Consider the following 23,485-nt stretch of genomic DNA (forward strand, 5'->3'; position numbering starts at 1 on the left):
CTGCACTGGAGTTTACAGACTGGATTACATATACAACATATACATCCCATACCATTCAACTCTACGTCGACTTGTTTAAGTTGTTGACTCCTCAATACAGGGAATAAAATAATAATTTTATTTAGACGGAAGGCTATTGTGTACAAAGAGATGAATTGAAAATGTAATGTTGCGTGTGTCAGATAATGAAACTGGAATAGACTCCTTCCCCTTGGGAAATTTCATGTTTATTACAGAAACACGCTAACACAGGGCCAAGCAATCCCACATAATTAAAAAGAAATAGAAAGGTGCGTACGTGTGTGTGATTCTAATGCACTTAGCAAAGGACAATCCCCATACAAGTTTAATGCTTCGACATACACGCAGCATATTCCACAAGAAAATAGACACAAACTCACCGTTAGGGTATGGTGTCTCACAGAGTGTGAGGAAGTCTACTATGGGATAGTCCATCTCCAGGACAGCGGTACTCTTCCCATGCATTACTGTCAAACATGGCCGCCGGCCCACTGTGTCGTAGGACAGACCACCAGACAGGATGATGAAGGGCTCCCTGGAAGACACACACACACACATGCAGAGGTATAAACATTTTTCTGGCTTTTTATTTACAGTATTTATACTGCAACCACATAAATAGCTTTTTAAATAGTTTTTGACTGGTCTGACAATGTACAGTAGAACTGTATATCATATACCGCTCTAATATATCATGATCTATTGACTATGTTAACAATTAACTTTGACAGGTAAAACCATAAGCATATCTGACTAGAAATTTCAAAAAACATTTTTAAAGGCATTTCTACTTTAGTAACTGGACAAAGTACTGAAGTAATAGCCCTGATAAAGGATGCCATGAAAGACAGAGGAGCAATGTTTTTTAAATTACATTATTTTAAAGGTCCCATGTTGTAAAAAAAAAGTAAGAGTTCTGTGTCTTTTTTATCATAAAGTAGGTCTAGGTATAATAAATATACAGTGAAAGTACAAAAAACGCTCAATCCACAGAGAAATGCAGCGCTTCCGTAACATAGTGATGTCACAACTTTATCAGTAAAAAGTGCTGCTACACTGCTATCACAGTCATTCCCCAGCTGCAATGATGGTGCAAAGACGAGAGCACAGAGGCAGAACACAGAAACACTGACCAATGAGAGCAGACTGGAGGGGAGATTTAAAGAGACAGGCCCTAAAACGGAGCGTGTCAGACAGAGGGTGAAAACAGGTATATTCTAACAGACAGTATGAAAAAAATAATGTGTATTTTTAACATTAAAGCATGCAGACATGTTCTAGTAGAAATCTAAAATACAAGTATGAACCTGAAAATGAGCATAATATGCCCCCTTTAATATCAGAAGATTGACATAAGGGTAGCTTCTCGTCTGAGGCACATTTGTTATTCACATTGCCTTGGCAACAGCTTTTAACACATGTCAATAACCTTGATGTGTCTTTTGCCATTACTGTATAATTTAACATATTAATGCTCAAGCATGTGTGCATGTGTGTGTGAGTGAGAGAGGCAGTGGGACCTTACCCACTTCTAGTGGTTTTGTACTCCACTTTGAGAATGGGTTTACAAGGCTCTGGCTTCTTCCCATCCTTGGGCTGTTTTCCTAAAAATAGAACAAACAGAAGTTACTTTAGTTTGCCAGTTCATCTCTCTTCACCTCCTCCCTTCATGTTTCTCCTGTCATCTCGTTTTTTTCCCCCTCCCCAGAAGCTGCACTTAAATTGCAGCTCTGAACAGTAGCCAGGCAATAACAAAAGGCTATTCATCAGGGAGGATAAAGACAAATGCAGGGGCAGGGACATGTAAAGGAGGTGTGACGATCATGGATGATTTACAGGATCCATCTATTCAAACCTTAAGGGAGGTCCGCATGGAGGCAAATTTGCACATCCATCACACGTGTGCCAACCTGTGCATATTTTTGTATCAGAATGCACAATAAGTGGCTGAATATATCTGAACTATTACTGAAAAGACAAAGTGAGCCCTGAGGCAGCTTATACAATGCAGGTCTGTATAATAAAGAACTGCTTTTAATAACTACATCTAAATAACAGATATACAAAAAGACAATTAAAGGAGGACTTATAAGCCTTACTTAAACCTGTCAAAGGAATTTGCATAATTGCCCATTAAATACCAAACTAATTATGTATGCAGCAGAGGGAGAAACAACTAATTAAAAAGCCTGTGTGGTGAAATCCTTTCTGCAATCCCCTACACACAAAACCAGCTTGAGAAACTGGTTAGAAGTTTTTTCTTCTTCTTTCATTTAATTCCTCTCTTTGTTCCTCTTTCTGACTCTCGCACTCTCTCTGTCCATTAGTTGCACTCTGTCTACTTCTTCCAGGCCCTTCATCTGGGTGAGTTGTCAAAGACAGTGAGTAGGTATGTGTTTGGGGAAAGAGGGGAGTATGGATTAAAATGCATCTTCAAAAGAGCAGACTTGTTTTTCTGCAGGAAATAAACAGAGCGCCGGCACTGATGTACTATATGCACGTGCAGACACAAAGTAAAGCAAACAGAGGCAGGGGCATAATTGAACTGACAATAATCCTCTGACTGAAATGAGGAAACGATGTGGGAGCCATGTGCTGGGAGGCTCTTGAGGGATGGTTTCGATGAGCATAGAGAGGGTCATGTGACTGACAGATGGCTAAAGGCACTGGGAGCGTGTACTGTAAAACTTCTACTGTACGATAACACCTCAAAGTAATCACACCAGGCAGAATCAGTTGCGTTTTTATATATAATAACCTAAAGAAATGGATGCAACTTCTTCAACTTGGAGCATTTCCATTTATATTTAAGTGTGCAGTTAAAATTAGAACTCAGTTATTTTTAAATCCCTGTAGCATGTGATCTCTCCGCAACCATAATTGTTGAATTACAAAATGCATATAATATGTTGAAGTGGGAGGTCCACCAGAGTATGGTACAGTAGCTGTGTTTCCATTAATCGAATATGAAGCGAACATGAAGCAAATTTTGAAGCGAAATATTGAAATGTTGCATTTAAGAAAATGCAAATTAGGAACAATTTCAGTGGTTCACAGTGAATAAACAAAGCTGCACAAACATCATTCGTTAGAAAATGGCAGTGTAAAATACTGTTGTAGGCTGATCCATCAGTAAACAGTAGAAGAAGTAGAGATTGCGCAAAAAAGAAAAAACAACAAAAAAAGAGGTTGCTAATTGGACAACTTTGGGCACCCACAAGAAAAAATGGAGAGATCTTTAGGAATTGTATTTGAATTTGGCAACTTATAATTGTTCTTTCGTGTCAACTCGTCTTGACTGGCAAAGCGGGTGAAACAGCTGATCAGTCGTGTAAGTTAAACATCCAAAACCCACCTAAAGTGAGCGGTTTCTATCAAGCTTTTGTCATGTAAGAGAGTGATTCCAGACGAAGTCTTGGTGTGTGTGTTTGCACCTCCTTACCGTGTGGGGTGATTGTCTGTATGGGCTTGCCCTGGCCTCTGATGTTCCATATGGTCAGAGTTCCATCTGAGTGACTGCAAATGAACTGCTTGCCCTCGTGATGCCAAGCAACTGAGTGGATCGCCTAGGAAACGACAAGCAGGAAACAGGCGGGGTCAGTGGTTCAGCAGGATGAAGCATCATGTGCCACCGTCTCCTTCAGTTTGTTGCATTGTTGCAGCCATACGGTACACGGGACATTGTTCATATGTGGGTTAAACACAGCTGACTCTGGATTATAAACTCTCGAACAGATGGTGAAAGTGAGATAAAAGGGTCCGGCCTCTGACTTCAGAGTGTTTCCTGCAGCATGAATGCATATATTAGAAGAAGCTTTTATATGACCCATTTGCTGAGTGTGGAAATAGGCTGGAAATGGATTGGTCATTTTATTCAGGAATGCCAGGAGGAAGGTTTTATTACCATGGTCATCATTTTAAGAATTCTATTTTATAAAGACACACATTCACTCAAGGGGGAACAACACAGTTGTTCTGGGCTGAAGACCAACTTAATTGATTCCAAGTCATGTCCAAGACCAGATCCAGTCAAGTCCTCGACCAAGACCACAATGGGCAATAGTGTAGTTATGTATGTATAAACAAGATTGATCTATCTTTTAACATCAAACCAAACTAATGCATCATGTTGGTTGAATCAGCCAATTAAGCAAAGTTCTTTACAAGTGAACAGCAGCCTGGAGCAACTTCACCATCACTTCATAGCTCAACTCAAAACCAAGAAAATTCCAAGTCAAACAAAGCACAAGACAGAGACAGGTGCAAGACTTCAGAAAAGACAGAGGTTGGACTTAAGTACTATAGCCCTGGCTTCCAGCTATATTTGGTGCCATTTGGAGCCATGGAATTAACATTAAAGTATTTATTTAGTCTGTCTTGCTAACCCAAAAAGCAAAGAAGAATGAAAGAGGGTAAATCAGAATAGCAAAAGTTTCCCAGTTATGTGTATTTAAGAAATTGGCCAAAACAATGTCAAGTTTAAAGGTCCCATGTTGTAAAAAAAAAAAAAAAAAAAAGAAGGATTTAAAAACAAATAATTATAAAGCAGGTCTAGGTGCCACATAAATACTGTGAAAATATCAAACCAGTCGATTGAGATATGCACACAGCCTGTATTCAAAAACTGAGCCTTTTAACAAGCCGTCAGGACTTCCAGACAGTTGTGATGTCACAACTAAACTATATATAGATAGAAAGTGCTGCTTCAGTAAAATCATTGTTATTCCCCGGCTGCAATGATGCAGATTACTTTTTCAGGAGGGGGGCTTAAAGACACAGGTGCTAAATTGGAACATCTCATACAGTGAATAAAGGTACATCTGGACAGACAGTATGAGAAAAGATGTTAGTTTACCATTAAAGTATAACATGTTCAAGAAACAAACTGAAAATGAGCATATTATGTCAGTACTTCAGTACTTACAACTCTAATATCGGCATATATATGACATTTTGTATAAAAAACCTTTGTTTTGGACAACAAAGGTGAACAAAACAAAGATCCAAATGGAGAAACTGATACAGAGATAAGCTGTTATAGATAGAAAGAAGAATACAGAAAGACAGGAAAGAGTTAGAGACATGGTGCCCGCTCTCTTCTCTCATCTTCCCCATCATCTAAACAGTCCTTGTAAGCCTGGCTCACAATGATTTATCTACTGACAAGCAATCATTGAAAACACAAACGCATCATGCACAAAGTATGCCAGTAAAGGGCAACCTTGCTTATTGATGCCCTTTTCATAGCTCATAATTAAACCCGGCGAACGTTTTGACATTAAATAAATACGATGACGTGCACCAAATCTGCGTGAAGCTCGCAACAGCTTCCGAAGCAGTTTTACAGGACTTGTCACATGAATTTTTTGCCCAGGGGCATGTTCTCACCAGAACACCTGCAGCATCAGTAAAATGTCCCAACAAAAACCAAGTGCTTTGTCAGTAGAAATATTCTATCAGAGACAATGACTGGACATATTCTCTGCGATAATAGTTAGTATAAGGTATAACTATTTCTTAAAAATCTGCTGGTTGATCACACTTACATTCTTTCCACCTCGCACTCTTAAATATCACATCGAAAGCTCCTTTAATTGTTTAAATATGAACTCCCCACTGGTTTTCCTTGTCTGCTTGTCTTTTATCGCTAATCTGACATGTCAATGTCGATGTGAGTACATGTTCAGGTTAAGTCAATCTCTTCCAGTCGAAGCTGCTATTTACTTTAGTGTATATCAATTTCGCCTTCGGTGTGTCATTAATCATAAAGGGTGTTGCGCGTCAGGCTCACAGAATGTGAATGAGAATTCAGGAAAAAGCAAAATGACATGTTTGAGAAACCAATATCAGCTCATGCTCATGTGACACAGGTGATATGCTCCCCAAAACAAATGTAACTGTATTTGTCCTCCAGTAACCCATATAATATTTATATGTTTTGAAGGGTAATGAACCCCATCTATTGTTTGCTGGTAAAGTATGTAATCCATCACATAGCCTTGCATGGCCAGACCTTAAAGTTAACTCAGGTACATCTACAGATATTTTAATGTTGATTAATGTACATTTTGACTTTTCTAATAAAAAGGGAAAAAGGGGGACCAAACCAAGCCCAAGCAAACTGGGCTTTTTCAGGAGGGGGACTTTAATAGACAGTTGCTACAACAAAGCCTCTCAGACAGACGGTGAATAGAGACGCAGCAGCAATGGGCAGTATGAGAAAAATAAAAGTGCCTTTTAAAAATTAAAGCGTGCAAAGATATTCTTGAAGAAACCCTAAAAATTAGCATAATAGGTCCCCTTTAAACTCACAAAGATGAATCCAATAGAGTATGAATGTTGATAACTTTCTGACGTGGGTGTTTTTGAATGCACAGCCTCAAGGATTTCCAAAGGTCTCATTATCTCGGTTTTCTCAGTAAGACTCCGGGTCACTGTGAGCTTGATGAGAATGAGCTACGGTTATGTGACATCACGCTGCAAAGACGCACAACTCACATTATCTCATTACACAGCTAATGACTCATTCCCTCTCACTCCCACAAAGGCTCACAAATGAAACATGACTAAAGTTATTTTTTTTCTCCAAGTATTTCTTAGTTATGGAGTTTCCTCGTTTCCTGCTCATGAGGATTGTTTTCTTGGAAATAATTAGAGCCATAATGAGTAATGGCTTAGGTGTCTTATCTAAGCTGATGGCGGATGTGAGTTCTGGTAGGCAGACTGACAGGGACAGGTGGGATGCAGTTTGTCAATGATTTGTTGCCAGAAGTGATTCACCGGTGTGCGGTGCCAGGTGGCGTGGATGTAGTTACAGCAGGTGTGCTGAATGCAGTGTGAACAAATGTCTGATTCTGTAAAATATTTAGCATCCCACACTCTGTAACTGAAATGATTTATCCTGGATTGACTTGTATGTATGATTCGACATAAAGAGCCTGTTGTTGAAGATCCAGGTCCCGCATTGGGAGTGATTGAAATGTCTTCTTTTTCATTTTATTTATGGATAGATTAAGTTTTAATAAAGATGAGATATTAATGAGTCTGGATACCAGTTAGGGAGGGTCTAAGATGTTCTTTCTCTCTGTAAACTGCAGCCCAGATAAAGGATATGATCTGCAGATATTATAAAAAATGCAAAAACTTATCTTTTATGAGACAAAGCCCTCATTCACCCATTCAGAGATGCTTTGACAGACCGAATTCTAGAAATCTATCGTTGCATTGTTCGCTGTGACAGTACCAAAAGGGAACAATGCAGTGTGCTTAATTGGAAAATGAGTAGGGTAATTGGAACACATGGTACTCATCATATCAAACAATACCAATTAAAAAGACTAATTTAATGATTTATAACATTACGGTCACTTTCCACAGATTGGTCTTTGGGGGATGAGAGAATTCAGTCAACACTTATTAGAGACACACACACACACACACACACACACACACACACACACACAAACACACACACACGCTCACACTCATTTCAAAAACAAACACACAAATTGAGATTGGTGAAGGAAAATAGACATACACATAAACATGCATATCACAGCTCTAATTAGAATAGCTTCTGCCAGCGCTGTCTCACAGTGGGACACAAAGATGGCATAGCCCTGAAGTGCCACACACACACACGGCACACACGCACACGCACACACACACACACACACACACACACACACACACACACACACACACACACAGCAATGGTAATTCAGCTCAAGTAGAAAAACATTCAGCCCAAAAAAAGGCTTAATCTAAAAAACAAGCATTTGAGGTCAAGTATGTCAACAGTGATTTCCATAGAGCAATCCCTTTTTGTTTTGGGACGTGAAATCCATTCTGTTTCTGTTTTTCTGTTGCAGTTATTATATAAGCCCTGAAAGGAACAAGCCCCCATGTAAGCTTCTGTTTACAAATTAAGACTTTGTCTATATTAAAAAGATGATGCACCATAATTGGCTATGATTGGAGCAACACAAAATGTGATGTTATTATTACTCTATAAATACAACAGAGACTTTTGGTCCATAGCGTCATAAAGTGTTAGAGAAGTGAACATTTCAACATATTGGTGGTGCTGGATGAAAACTCATTAACTTTTTAGAGGACCAGCTTGTTGGATTTAGGGGGATCAGAAATGGCAGAAATGGAATATAATATTCATAATTATGTTTCCATTAGTGTATAATCACTTGAAACTAAGTATTTTTGTGTTTTTGTTTGCTTAGAGTGAGCCCTTCATATTTACATAGGGATCAAAGTCTGTAGAGTCTGCCATGTTCTTACAGAAGCCCAGAATAGACTAACTAATTAATAAACAGTTGCTCTAGAGAGGGTCTTTTTCGCATTTCTACATTGAAGTAAAGGCCACCATAGGTCTTGCACATTTGGAAAGAGAGTAGTGAGTGGGGTGGGTTTTTTAGGAGGTTGCAAAGTGGACCATGGTGATAATGAGATTTTTAGACCTTTGCAATGAACTTGCAATAATTTTTAGCCATGCTAGCAATTCTGGTCTAACTTTTTTTTGTATGTATCAGCTAATTACTTGCATTTTATTTATATTATTTACAACCAGTTTAAAAGTACTGCATTTGGTAAATGGAGCGCCTTTCAACCTTATTGGACAAAGTGCTTAACAATTTGCTGCGTATTTACTCGTTCAAACTGATAATTGCAGAGCTGCCATGCAAGGTGCTGGCCTGATCATCAGGAGTAACTTGGAGTCCAGTGTCTTGCTCAACAACACTCAACATGCAGACAGGAGGAACTGGAGATAGAACTACCTTGCAATTAAAGGATGACCCACTCCTCTAGCACCTCCTGTGCCACAGCTACCCCAATGCTGGTCTGACTTGTAACAACTGTAAGAATCCCCTGACTTTTCATTCAGCACCTTCGACAGGTCAATTTTGATTTGTCCTTTACTCTAGCTTATAACCAAACCTTCAAAATCAATGACATTCCAATCAGTCTCATCTGTACTTAGTGTTTAATGCTAATTTAGCATGCTAACAATCAGTACTTATCATGTGAACATGGCCAACGTTATACATGCTAAACATTGGCTTGTTAGCATCACTGTGAGCATGTTAGCATTTAAGCTCAAGCACTGATATGCTTTGATTACAGCCTCACAGAGCTGCTAGCAGTCTATGAAGCATCCATATAGTGCTAGCATCTTGTAGGCAAATGAATAAGTGGAAAATGGTTAAGATTAATCTTTATCATCCTTTCATTTCACTATTGACCAAAGCACTGGGCCAACAGAGTGACTGACATGGTTGAAAACATACTACCATAATAACCCCCTCCACATCTGTATTTTTGTTAATATCACATCAGGAAAATTAATTAATCATCAAAATGTCTTGCATGAGCAGTGCGAGAGAATCACGTTTTTCTTAACAAGGACTCAACATTAGTATTATGAAGACTAACAACCTGACGGGTATTAGAGCCCCACAGAGACTGACCATCATATAAAGAATGATATTCTATCCATCTAATGGATATTGCACCAGACTTGCCAAATGACCCATCAGCAATGAATAGTAATAGTCTGTCTGCATTCTCAACAGGTCTTAGGGGGGAAGAAAATACTTCTTAATGAAACCAGACTTGTGTCAGACGGAGTTTGCCAATAATTTGTAGCATTTGCTTTTAATCCTCTCAGACAACCAGATGGGAGGGATTTACTGCACACGGACATATCAAATAGAGTCAACGGAGCTGTCCATCACAAAGAATACTTCAGGGACTTTCAACATGTTGTCCTATATGAACTAGATTTTAAAAAGGGCAACTCATAGGTTAGAACATAATCCGGCTGAACCTGCATACAGCATTCAAGGTTTCGTATTATGACTTCTTGTGTCAAAATATGTTAATAACACAAAATCCTCCTCAGTCAAAGCTGTTAAATATTTTTTTGTACTGCTTGGAAATTAAGTAATAAATGCTTAGTGGTTGTGGGAATAAGTTTGCACTTTTTACTGAATGTTATTCTTGGCCTTCAATAATAGCTCTGAGTATTGTGATTTGCTTCCATTTTTAACCAACAGATTTTGTGTTTTGCTGCAGCTTTAGACACACTTTCGCAATCACACTAGAGGTAACAAACATTGCTGCAAGAGAGTTACCAAGTTTTTTCGGCAGAAACTGCTGGTTCCTTACCACGACTTGACAGAGACAAAAAAATGACACAAACAATGGGCCAAAGTACAAGAAAAACAGAGACAAAATGATTTAAAGACAAAAAGAGAAACACTAAAACCATTAAACTGTGTTGGGGAGTAGTGAAACTGCATGTAGTCAAACTATGAGTTAAATTTCACTTCACATTAACTTGCTTGCATTCATATTTCCATAGTGATTCAAGAGGTTTAATTACTTTTGGCATTCTTTGTGTAGTTATTGGGGCATAAAAGGAAAATAATTATTTTTTAATGTTTGTTTTACCATTGTTTCATTACTGTAGCTGAACCCCCTTTGACCAGGCCTGCCCTCTTTCTCTCACACACTTGAACTTACAAGTTTGTGAAGATTGCACAATAAAAGTTAATTGTTGAGATGTTGGATTGTATAAGTCAGATGTTACAAAACTGACAAGTAGTAAGTAGTATTTTTAGACCAGTATTAAAGTAGTTCAAACAATTTTAAAAGGTGCAAGCTTAATATTTTTAGTGGGTATTATATTTTGTTATATTTATGACCTGTGGAAAAATGTAATGGGCTTTTTGCTGGCCCTTTTTCTATTATATTTTGTTATATGTTATTTTGTACCACATTTAAAAACATTTTTTTAGTTTGAATTACCTTTCCAATAAAATGTAGTTAACTAAACTACATTCGTCACTAGCTGCTTCTAGTGTGATGTAACTTGTAGCCTGTTAAGTTATGAATTCAAAGTAGCTTCCCCAACACTGCCATTAGGAAAGGAAATACAGAAAGATTACAGATAGAAATGTAGAAAAAGAAAAATGCACAAAATTGAGTTGTGATAGAAGAAAACGGGTGGGACGTTGGGCTGTTTGTATCAGCAGACTGTGGAATAAATTAGTGAGTTTGAATAATGGGCCTTTTGAAGGTATGACACAAAAATAAAATAATCATCCATGCATTTGTAGAGAGAAAGAAACAGCCAGCAGGAGACAAATAGGAAGAGGAGGAGGGGGGAAGAAGAGCCTCCGATCTGGATGTGATATCAGCCGTTTATCAGGGCCGGACTCAGACCAAGGTGTTGAGTCAGACGGAGCAGAGTGGAGCATGGTCAGGGTGACGGATGCTCTCTGGCTAGCACTGGCTGGAAACCCATACTGCTGATCCACAGCTAATAATAGACGATACACTGATAGACACAGAGTGGAAAGCATGCTCTCTCAGCTCTTTGAGAGCTTGTAAAAACAAAAGTTTTATCGCCTCGGCTGTTTGTCTGAACTCTGCCAGAAACTTTGTTGCTGTCTGGGGGCCACATTTAAGTTCCGGTTTGCTGACATTTCTGCAGTTTGACAGCATGTATAACTAACAAAAGCTGCCTTCATTCAAGTCGAAACCATTTCATTATTTCCCTTATGTGCATCCCACTTGCTGACGAGAAAGTTTGCAAGAATCGTTAAAAAAGTTGCCAAGAATACAAGAGCCTTCATTACTCATAAAAACACATTTATCTCTGTTCTTCGAAATCCAAGACCATAGGCTCACTTTCACTTCTTTAAACATCCACAATTTTCCATCAAACCTAAAATATTCTTTAAGACGTGCTTATTCCAAAGTCTGAATCCATCACTGCATGGTCTACTGGCTTACTGTGCCGTTGAATAGGAGAAGAGGAAAAGCTTCCTTGTTCATTTCACTCGACAAGTTTGATACTTGGCAGCAAGCTTCTAGGCAAATAGTGTTTGAATGAAAGCACACAGCAGGAATAAGAGCCCACAGCAGGAAGTATGCAGTTTGCAATGGATTTAATGGCTGTAAAAAAAGTACAAGCCTGATTCCAAAAAAGCTGCAACATCATCTAAAGCATAAATAAAATTGAATGCAATAACGTGCCAATTCTTTGTGACACATATTCAATTGAAAACTGTATAAAGACAGTATATTTTATGTTCAAATGGATACACTTTTGTTTTTGTTTATATAAAGTGAATTCCTTTTTTTATTTGGACTGTACACAGAGTCCCAACTTTTGGAATTGAGGTTGCACTTCAGGTTGCACACATTCAAGATAACAGCAAACGATTCCAGTTGTACCAACTAAATCATGCAATATTAATGCCATCTTACTGGTGTTAAATATATGTTTAATGGCAGCATCATATTAGACCCAAGTTTCCATCGCAACCATCTTGATGTTGGACACTTAGTTAAGCCTTCACTTTCTCTATCATCATTCTTAATTGAGGTAGTAAAACCCACAATATAACTCTTTATGTATATTCAACACTTTTACCCTTCTAGCAAACAGCATCAAAGTTAAACACAGTTCTTAATGTCCAGTCTGTCGGCCAAAACTGTTCTGATTGAAAACAAACAAGAAATACTGTACACTGTCAGTCATAATGTGGTTATTAAATATACTATGTTTGTGTCAGTGAACCTTCATCGGGTAAAATTACTTTACACCATTCCAAGAACTTTTCAGAAAGACATTTGAGTTATTAGCTGTGTTTGCATTATAGTCTTAGCAAATTTTGAAGCAAAATTGGAAAACGTTGCATTAAAGAAATTGGGAATTAGGGACGTTTCCATCAGCTGGTTTCAAGCAAATAAACAAAGCTGCATAAATGCACTTTCAACAGAAGAGGGCAGTGTAATGTATTGCTGTAGGCTAATCTACCAGTAAACAGTTAAAGAAAAAGAGATTGCTCAAGAGAGGAAAAATAACAAAAAAGAGGCTGCTTATTTGACAACTTTGGCCACCCACGAGAGAAAACATGTTCTTTTATGTCAGAGCTGAAACAGCTGATCAGTCATGAGTTAAATGTTTACTTTGTGAAACGTCAAGCGAGTGAAAAACTTTTATGTGCATTTTCGAAAGTACAGTTAAGGAAGCACATATAATTATATATATTATGTGAATATTAAAATATTTTGATTTCTTAAGTGAGTATCACAACACACTGTTTTCAAAATCATATTTCTTTTGTCCCTCCCATCCACCCTTACACTCACAAAGCCCTGTTGCGTTTCTTCCACAGCATTCAGCCCATTTAATAGTGTTGGCTACAGCCCTATCCACAACAGTAAAAATAGAAAAGTCACCACATTTCACTAGTGATGCCACACAGGAGAATACAAGGGTTATCTTTGCTGCCCCTGAAGGCTGGTCTGGGGCAAAATTAAACTTTAAATACTATATATCTGACTCTTATAACCATTTGGATGTTTAAGCCAGGGGAAAAACCCAGAGACATTCCAAGAGAGGAGAGAACGGTCGTGAGTTGCAGGCTCTTTTTGTTCGTCAGTGTAAATCATAGTGAGTGAAATGAGGAGCAGCCTCCGCCCACTCCACCCCCGGTCTCTGGAGACATGTAACTGTAGGGGTTTGGAGAGAAGAGATGAGCTCCCATGGGAGATTCAATACTAGAGACTGTAATGCCCTGGGAGCAGCGGGAGGATATTAGCTTATCTGAGAGGGAGACAGGGCAAATGCAGAGAGAAAGAGAGAGGGAGAGAGAGAGAGAGAGAGAGAGAGAGAGGGAGAATGGTACAGATTGAACATACAAAATCCACTCTCATTTTTGTGTCTATGTAGTCCTCGGTGACTCTTGTTATCTCAGCGTGCTTACAGCACTGCAGCACTGCCAATGAGGTGAGCACCAGCATGAGTGTTACAATAATCTCATTATCTTAAACAGGCGGCTTGGCTCTGTGGCTAAGCACTACGGACACCACTGTATGACCACGTACATGTCGACTGTGTGTCTGCCCACAACCATTCAGTCGTTTTAAACCTCAATGACAAGTTTATGAATGAGCTCGCCTATTCATAGACACATTCAGTCTCATACACAGAAACACATGGAAGAAATGGAAAGGGACAGATTTTACAAAACCTGCATAGAAAAAGCACAGGCTGTCACACATTCATACTATGAAAGATCATAAAAATAATCCCAATACAGCAACTGCGTCATCTGATTTTGTGTAAAAACCAATCAGGTAACAGAAAACAGGAGCAGTAGAGATTTGACACATGCCAGGTCCAGAGGGGATCTGAGCAGCTCTGACACTGCGTCTCTTTTTTTTATTGTTGTGTTGTCTTTTATTTATAGACACACACTATTGCCTCTGGGGAAGCCAATAAAGCTACATGACTCGGTGCTTTGAAAAAGGTGGACCTTTTGCAAAATGTGGCCTTTTTTACAGCTGCAATATGCAAGCACAACCACTCTGGAGAATTGAACACATGGCACTAGCCTGTATAAATCATGACATTGTTAAAACATGCATTTCACAAAGTGTTCGTCTTTGTAAACAGCACTACTCATGTAAAAAACATCTTCTTGATTTGTGACTGCAGCACCAGCAAACGAGACTATGCTTTTATTTTGTGAAGACAGACTCATATTTAAGTTTTGGGAAGTATGCTTATCTAAGACTGATACCACTCTCATATCTGTACACTAAATATGAAGCTACTGCCAGCAGCTGTTGTAGGTACCAGATGTGTTCAGCCTGACAGATCGGACCGGGGTCCTACATGTACAGGATATATTATGATTGGCTGCACAACACGAAGTGCATTATGGCAACTATATGTTGGGAAGGAGTGTCCTAACTAGTCCCGCCTTGCAGTGCTGTGATTGGCTAGTACTAGTTGTCATGAGGGTCGTGAACCAATGGCGTTCCTCAGAAACATTTTGTGTGGTCCCAAGCGCATGAATGAGCACATGAATTATATTTAAATCTTTCCTGTCATTACTTTCCCTTTCTATACACTTTATTTAACACGCTATTGTTTCCAACTGCAAGCATCTGTCAAGTTAGGAATGAAGATTTGGAGAAAGCTAATGGTTGCATGGCTGTCTGTCATCAATGCTTGTGCTGTTAGGTAAAGTTAAGGCAATTTTGTAGGAGAACTGACAACTGCATTTTTCTGTATGCACTCAATCATATGTGGGTACCCCAAAATGTCATCCAAATTTGGAGCACCCCTGGGTTAGTACTACTATGATGTGACTGACTTGTTCTCTTTGCCTCAACACATCTTTACTAGCAAACTAGCTACGTAGCGACTACGACTTAGGATGCACATTGCTATCAACATGATGAGTTAGAACTTTATTCATTTTTATTTTCTGTCACAAGTAAAGCATTAAAGCATGGTAAAATTAGCAAGCAAGCTAACTAGCCATCCACTAAATGAGTGGTGAATGAATTAAAATTTTACAAGCTAATTCTTAATCCAAACACTCTTGTCACAGCATAAGAAAGCACACCGCTGCTACCGTGATGAGTTATAACTGTTCAGCTCATTTTCTGTAACCAGTATAGCATTGAAGCAAGGTGGAATTAGCAAGCTAGCTGGTTAGCTAAACAGATGGTAAATGAGTAATCGTCCATCCACAAACTCTCACAGTGTAGAAAAAAACACTTGCTGTGGCTGCAAACACAATTTCCAACGATAATGTGTACATCATCTGTAAATCAAGGACCTAGAGCCCATCTGGCAGGGAAAGCACATTTGGTACCTAAACCAGCTTACTTAGCGTGGAGACTGAAAAAAGGGAGAAACAGCTAGCCTGGCTCTAACCATAGGTAACAAAATGTGTCTACAAGTATTTCTAATCAAATATGAAGAGAATATTCATTCTTCTTGTACCTAGATAAATCAAACCCAGTTCCTAGATCCATAGTTGGCTATAAAACTCTCCTCTGACAAGCCAATTTTTCTTTATCTTCATTAAACTCTGCATTAGGGATGCTTTTTCCAATGCAGGCTGACCTTTCCCCTTTAATATCTATAATGAGATGAAACAGGAAGTAGACAGTCATATTCCTTCTCAGTCAGCACTCTCTTTTCGTACTATCATCAGCAGATGAGAAAGGACTGAGGGTGTGTGTATGGACATATACATTGTCAACTCACAAACCCTGTCAGCTGTAGTAAACTATCTTATATTCTTGGTGTGTTATCGAAGAAAACTTTCTTACAGACAGACAGACACACACACACACACACACACACACAAAACTGTATACAGTTCATCTCATGAATATGTGATTTAATTCCCAGTTTTTGTATTAAAAGACACTTTGTAGATCAGAAGCTGGAAGAATGACTGAAAGCTGTTAGAGAAGAAAGGAAATACTGGAGATTTGCCTACCTCATCGTATGTGTAGCGATAGTCGGCCTTCTTTGATTTCAGATCCCACAGGACCACGATCCCAGACTCAAATCCAATTATAAGCTGGAGAGGAAGAGCGACAGGCAGTCAGTGAGATAGGTAGGAGAGATGACAGAGAGGAGATAGAATAGACCCCATGAAGGGCAGAAAAAGAAGTAATACATTTGACATTCTCGCACAGCATGAAAGGAAGTCAGGTGTAAGCAGGCTGAGGTGGCTCAGGAAGAATCCTGCCCACCCTGGTTCACAAGACATGATGGCAGGAAATGCTAAAAGTTTTTTTTAGTACATAAAGTGAAAGGTTTTTTTGAATACTTATTTATAGTGTCACAAATGCAGATCAACTGATCATAACCGGCACTATTTTAACTTTGCAGTGGGAATTACTCTACAAATGTCTCCATTATGTGTGCTGGGACAATGAGGCTGGATTTATTTGTGATCAGCATGTCCTGTTTTGAACAGTGAAGTAAAGAGGAATATGTAAGACTGACCGTGGTGGATAGTTGTTGTTTTCTCCTTACTTATCTCATCTAACTAAAACGGAAGGAGTCTCTGTCTGTCCTTTGATTTTCTCAACTATCGTTTACTCAATCGACTTCAAACTTGCCGTGTATTGCTGAGGACCAAAGAAAGTGCAGTGTCAAGAACAGGGTCTTGAGTTCTATGGGATATATTTATCAGTAGTGCGTGATGTACACACTGTATAGTGCATTAAGAGGGGACCCCTGTTAAGTGTTACACAACTCAATGGCAAGCTGGGTTCAGCTCAGCTACAGCACATTCAAGAACAGATGAAGAAAGAGAATGGAGATGTTACATTGTGGCACACTTTAACATTTCATGCATCAGCGATGTAACTGTTGGATGAAAGCTTCTGTTACCAGAAATAGACTAGTCTCAAATAGCAAATGATGCATATACTCTAATATTGGAACCCATCTATGTAATGGTGTATTGCTAAGAAACACAAGGAAGGGAAGTTCTAGAGAAAGCTGCAAGCAGCAATACCGATGGCCAGTTTTGGACAGGCACTACACTCTTGTTTGAAAAGCTAAGCAAATCGTAGTGGTGCATGAGAAAAATGGCTCAAATCTTAAACTATGGAAATTCACCAACACCAACCAAAGCCAACTAAAAAACAGCCAGATACTTGGTTGTCGATTGTCACTGCAACAAATACCTAACACCACCGTAGTGTTTGTGAGGTCCTATATGTAAGGAATTGCTTTTGTGACTATTACATGAGACAGAATGACATATATCTTTAAAAACAGACCAAAGTGTTGTCCTTTACCTTTCCCTCATCCATGGGGTTGTCACTTATGTGGACAACTGGTCCAGGGTGAGCCTTGGAGGACCTTAGGAGAGAGACAAAGAGAGACATAGTCAGAGTTTTTTCCCTTTTTGGCATGATGCAATATTCAAAAAAACATCAAAACAAGAGCCTAAAGCACAAAGTTCCCTCCCATCACATAGCGATGTATGGAGAGGGTTAAGGTGGGAAGCAAGTGTCTTTGAACCTGTGGAAGAGGTCCGCCAGGGAGGACAGAGCTGCCAATCACTCCAAGGCTCTAAAAGGCTGTTCAAAGACATAAGCTCACTTAAGGTTGTGATGGATGGCTCTGTCAGGCCACTCAGTCCCCAATGGCTATGTGTATGTGCGTGCATGTGTTCCTTAGTGTGTGTGTGTGTGTGTGTGTGTGTGTGACTATTTGCATGTCAGCGAAGACAGCACAAAATGCTCGTCTGCCCCTCCTCTCCTCTCCCCTCCCTGTCTGTGCTTTACCCTCCAGACAGCCTTATGTCAAGTCTCCTCTCTCTGCGTGCCACGTGGCTGCAGAATTTACCTAACCTTCCCTGCCTTAAAGAGATGATGTGGACTGCGGAGCGCCAGAGAAGGTCACAGCTGAAAAAGAGTGACTGTTAGAGCCTGAAACATAACCCCAAAACCAGGCAGCAAGGGCAGGGATGCCCGACAAGGAGAGAAAAGGGAAGGAGCTACAACCAAATTTAAGTAATGTGAAATGAGGACAGAAGTTAGTTATTCAACTTTAAGACTGACAGTGAAGGACAAGACATGCTGCTGATAATATGAACTATAAAAACTGTATATAGTCCAATTGAAATACATTTTTGGATTTGGAAAACCATAAGCAGAGGATTAATGTAAACTTCTTTTGTTAAGTTTAGCCCTGCATCTCTGCACAGCTATATGAGAATAAGCAAAGGGCCAAAGATGGGAAGTATCTACAGCAATGTGTGTGTGTGAGTGTGTGTATGTGTGTATTAGAAGGTAGCAGTTAGTGGGCAGGCAGTCAGTCAGTTGTCTCTATATTTAGCCTGTTTGTGCCGGAGCCTTATTACCTAAGCTCTGCTGCAGCTGGAGCTGTTGATTTATCTAATCCCCCTTCACTGCCTGTCTCTCAGTTAACAGTCGTACACAGCAGCATGCACACGCACACACACACACACACACACACACACACATTTGCATGTCGGCACAATTAAGACACATCTTAACATCCACCCCATTTGTAAAACCTGCATCCATAACAAACAATTACCCTCTTGGTGAATTACAAAATGCAACTTGCATAAAAGCTTCGCCCGCCCGTCCCACGTGGTTTATTTCCTCTTGTTTGAGGATTTTATGCGCAACGTTTCTCCGTCTTCCCCAGTGAGACCTCGTAAACAAATCTGTTTTGTTAAAACCTGTTGTTATACAGTAAATAAATCTGACACGAACACATTCACAAACTCCACAAATACATGTTCAGGTTTGGAGATGAAGGAATCACCATGGCAACAGAGGCAGGATGGGCAGAGCGCAGACAGGAGCCCAAAAATCATCCATACTCTGCCACAAACACACAAACCCACCCACACAAACAACTCCTGCCTAATACTTGAGCACGCTCCTGTAAGCACACAATTCTGCATGCGTACTGCTAATGACTCTGCGTTTTGCATAAAGAGTAAAAAAAAAAGGTCTTTGGGGACAGGAACATTTGGGTAGGTGTGTATTTACGTGCATGTGTGTCTCTGATAGCTTGTGCATGTTCACACAGATCAATCTCCGCATGCAAACTACTGAATACGCATTTCTATGCATACTATCAGCATGCCATCATTCTCATAGCATCATTCACAGTTATGGGTACCACATTATTGTCTTCAACTACTGATTCAAGGATTTTTGTGTCACACATACACACACAGACACAGACAACTACTCATGTAGAGTCAAACTAAATGCCTCATGGCATATATAATGCTTGTTCTTTACATCATAAAATGTGAAAATGTTCGCCCCCTCTGCACCTTCAGTTCAAAAACGTAATCAGTAATAAACCTTTATTGCACCAAATCCTTCTTTGTATATCAAATATTCATCCCACCCAGCGATGCCTTCAGTCCATTAAAGAAAATGGACCATTACGTATGTGTTGCAAGGACACACACACACACACACACACACACACACACACACGTACCATAGAACAAATGTCTGTGGGTGTGTGGATGACGCAGGGGGGATGTTTAAGCAATAGGAAGGGTAACACCTCACTGAATTTGAAAGCATCTCTTCAGTGCAGGCACACACACGATCAGTAAACAAAATATGAATTTCAAAGAAGGCACGATTTCTTATATCATGCATGTATGAATAAAAGCACAGGTATTCATTCAGCGTACCTATTTGACGGCTTATCTGCCTACACAGACACACATGATACACATGCAGCGTGAGATCCTGAACATCTGGTGTCACCACGGGCGATACTCTGTGGCAGCAGAGGCACAGTCACCATGACAGTGTCTCTGCAGCAACATGGTTTGAGGAACCCATTTTCAGCACATCCATACATATGTGCCCTCATGCCACCTCTGTAGACGAAGTGTGTGAGTGTAGGAGCTTATGTAAAGCTCATATTTGACGTTATGTATGATTCTCCATGTAATCATACATGATTGCTACAGTATGTATGGCAATTCCAGGAAAAAAGAAACACGTTCCAGGTGAAAGTGCTAACCCATCTCTACTGAATACATGCAGAGGATTTCAGTAAAGGAATGAACATAACTTAAATACCAAATCCTTAAATCGACCAAAACAGTAGCTTTTTCCATTAGATCCACTTTTCCTGTTGATTGACAGCGCCATTGTCAGCTCAGCCGTGATTCACAGAATGGTAAAAGCTTACTGACAGACAGCAATAGCAATAGAAACAGCCATTATATTATGTGTTGCAGTTAAAGAAAATGTAAGATAATTTTGGGAATACACTTATTTACTTGTGTATCATAGCTTGCCTGGCTCGGTCATAACTCAACCATAATCCAGGAGTTTAATTTCATAAAACCCTGTTAAACCGCAAAAAAGTTGTTTTTCCAATTTGGTGATAGTGAGGATTAAACAAAACATGTTAATTAGTGAGATTTAAAGGCAATGCTAGGCTGTTTTTTCCCCTTTTGGACAGAGCCAGGTTGGCTGTTTTCCCCAGCTTCCTGTCTTTATGCTAAGCTACTTGTCTCTATAACTAGCTTCATATTTAACTTCATATACGTAGATGTGAAAACCATATTGTTCTTGTCACCTAACTTTCAGCTAGAAAGCATAAAAATAACACTTCAGGTTTGAATTTTGTACGAAACTGAATAAAACAGCTTGAACAAGAAACAGACTAATCTTGTTTAGAATAAACACTAAATACTAACTAACTTATTAAAGATTTACTGATGCGCAATCTGCACCGGAACTAAATCTCTGTACTGTACTGAACAAAATGAAAGCCAAGTGAGTTGTCATTTCCACCTGTAAGTGCATGGGGTGTTGGAAGACTCTGTCCCCCAGGAAAGGTCACTGTTCTGGGCCTACGTCTGCAGCCTGAAGTCCTGGAACCACTGTAAATGGCTTTGAGGACACTGGAGGCAGCAATGCTTCCCCTAGTACTGCACTGCTGCACCAGCTGTGGACCTCACATATGCATGAAAACACAGTAAGCAGGAACATACGTGGAAGCATGAAAAATTCAAACAAGTAATTACAATGGCTTCAGGGTCCTGAGTGGGAGAAAATAAAAGAGGACAGAAGAGGCCTCAGGCCAACATGTACACGTGAACTATGTGTCATAGTAAGCTGTTAACATTTTACCACTCCTGTCCTTCTCTGCGGCTCTCTGCACCCAGTGACCATCTCGCTGAATCAAATCAAACACACACACACAGACGCTGCCAGGTACAAATATGTTAACATTCTTGCAGATACATAAAATTATGCATCATGTTAAAAAACAGCAAATCACACATGGCCTTATGGCGATGTCCTTAAAGCCCATAGCACTGACTGAACTATAGTGCCATGCGGTTGGTTCTGTACTGTAAGATATGTGGCTGTCTAATAGTCTATCCAGTACAGTAGCTTTGGAACGGAGGTGTGAGTCATACAAACACACAGAGCACTGGGCCAGGCCAGGCCTGGGGCCACTGGCACAGCTACTGCAGCTTGTCTCCAAATAGCAGGGCCCGAGGGATGATGACCCCAGTACACACCATATCTTAGCCTCATTACAGCAATGGCAATAGAACAGAGGTGCAGCGGGCAGGGCTTAGCATAAAATCTTTAATAATGCTTTCAAAAGCACTCTATGTATTAGGGCCAGGTTATGTCAGTGACACTAAAGCCTTGGTTATACTCCCAAGCGAATATGTACATGGACAGCTGTGGATACCACGGACCGGCAGTAGTTCAGTTTATATTACTGTCTGAAGTCAGCTTGGTGGACATGTTCAGTACAAGCCCACTACATTGCCACGCTAACACTAGCACTTTTCATGCTACACTGGTTAAAGAAAATGCTTAAATGCTGTGACAAGAGTGTGTACATGAAGCATAAAGTTGTTAAATTTTACTCCCTAAGCAGCTGGCTAGTTAGCTAGCTTGCTAATTCCACCATGCTTTTATGCTACACTGGTAACAGAAAGGGAAACAAACAGCGATAACAATAGTGTAATGGCTGCACATACTATTCTGGACAAGTCTGAGTGGCCACAACAAACGGGAGGTATGTGAATGACAAAATTAAACGTCACGCATACCTTGTGGACCCCGCTGTTTTCGGAGATGAGGAAAGGATCATTTTGGCTTTAATTAATGTAAACAACTACTACAGAAGTGCTCAACTAATGATTCTGAAGTGTGACCGCAGTGCATCACTACACTACCAGCTGTAGCACTTTTTCATAACGTCACTTTTCAAGCTAAAGTTGTCATTGCCATTCATCCGGTGACAGTGTGTGTACATGTAAATGTTACTCACTGAGCTGCTGGTTAGTTAGCTACCTTGCTAATTCCACCATGCTTTGATGGTTGCAGAAAATGGGACAAACAGCACTATCAAGTGTAGTGTCTAAGCAGTCACAACAAATAGGAGGTGCATGCACGTCCACATAGCTTTGGATGATAAAGTTTTACGTCACGCAATCCCTAGCGGATCCTGGCGTACCTGCAGATGCAGAAGGTCTAATTTTGGCTCTAAACTAATGTAAACAACTCATAAAGAATTGCTCAGCTAATGATTATGAAATATGACCTAACTTGAAATTCAGGTCCACAAGGCCAACTACATTTTGTTATGTCCATAAAATGTATTTAAAATAGCAGAAAAAACATAAACAAAACCATAAACAGGTCCCCCATAGCCCAAAATGCATACTCAAAATGCTTTTTTTTGTCCATGTAAAAGTTCAGTAGCTTCAAAGGTCACTAAAAGTCACCAGATGAAGTCATATTCTCATTTGCATGTTGGTGATGTCATCCCGTATTATTTACATGAACCTTAGTGGTTGTGGGGCTAGACCCTGTGCCATTGGTAAAAGAACCATGGACTGTGATTACTCTGATCAGGACCCAGGGGATTTAATTACAATACAATGTATTTCTTTCTTTCTCCACAAGAGTCTGAAAAAGTAATTACATTTTTTTGCCGGTCGCTTTTTAGTAATAATACTGCAGAGGATCTGAAATGTTGCTAAATCTAGCAAGAAAGTCACTAAGTTGGCTAAACTTGAAGATAGTTGATTTATGATGCCAAAAAAAAAGT

At 39.7% G+C, this 23,485-nt stretch overlaps 1 protein-coding gene across 2 annotated transcripts in view; it reads right to left on the reverse strand.

Moving 5' to 3' along the window:
- The window catches only part of stxbp5a (syntaxin binding protein 5a (tomosyn)), a 121,943-nt gene that overhangs the window by 33,108 nt on the left and 65,350 nt on the right, over positions 1-23,485 (reverse strand). For both annotated transcript variants that reach the window (XM_059355896.1, XM_059355897.1), the window contains 5 exons: positions 17,677-17,740; positions 16,359-16,442; positions 3,464-3,587; positions 1,547-1,625; positions 402-556 (listed from right to left, as the gene is read on the reverse strand). In XM_059355896.1, coding sequence (XP_059211879.1) covers positions 402-556; positions 1,547-1,625; positions 3,464-3,587; positions 16,359-16,442; positions 17,677-17,740 — 506 coding nt within the window. The remainder of the gene's footprint in view (positions 1-401; positions 557-1,546; positions 1,626-3,463; positions 3,588-16,358; positions 16,443-17,676; positions 17,741-23,485) is intronic.

The sequence above is a fragment of the Centropristis striata genome, chromosome 18, assembly GCF_030273125.1.
Source record: "Centropristis striata isolate RG_2023a ecotype Rhode Island chromosome 18, C.striata_1.0, whole genome shotgun sequence".
Taxonomy (NCBI): domain Eukaryota; kingdom Metazoa; phylum Chordata; class Actinopteri; order Perciformes; family Serranidae; genus Centropristis; species Centropristis striata.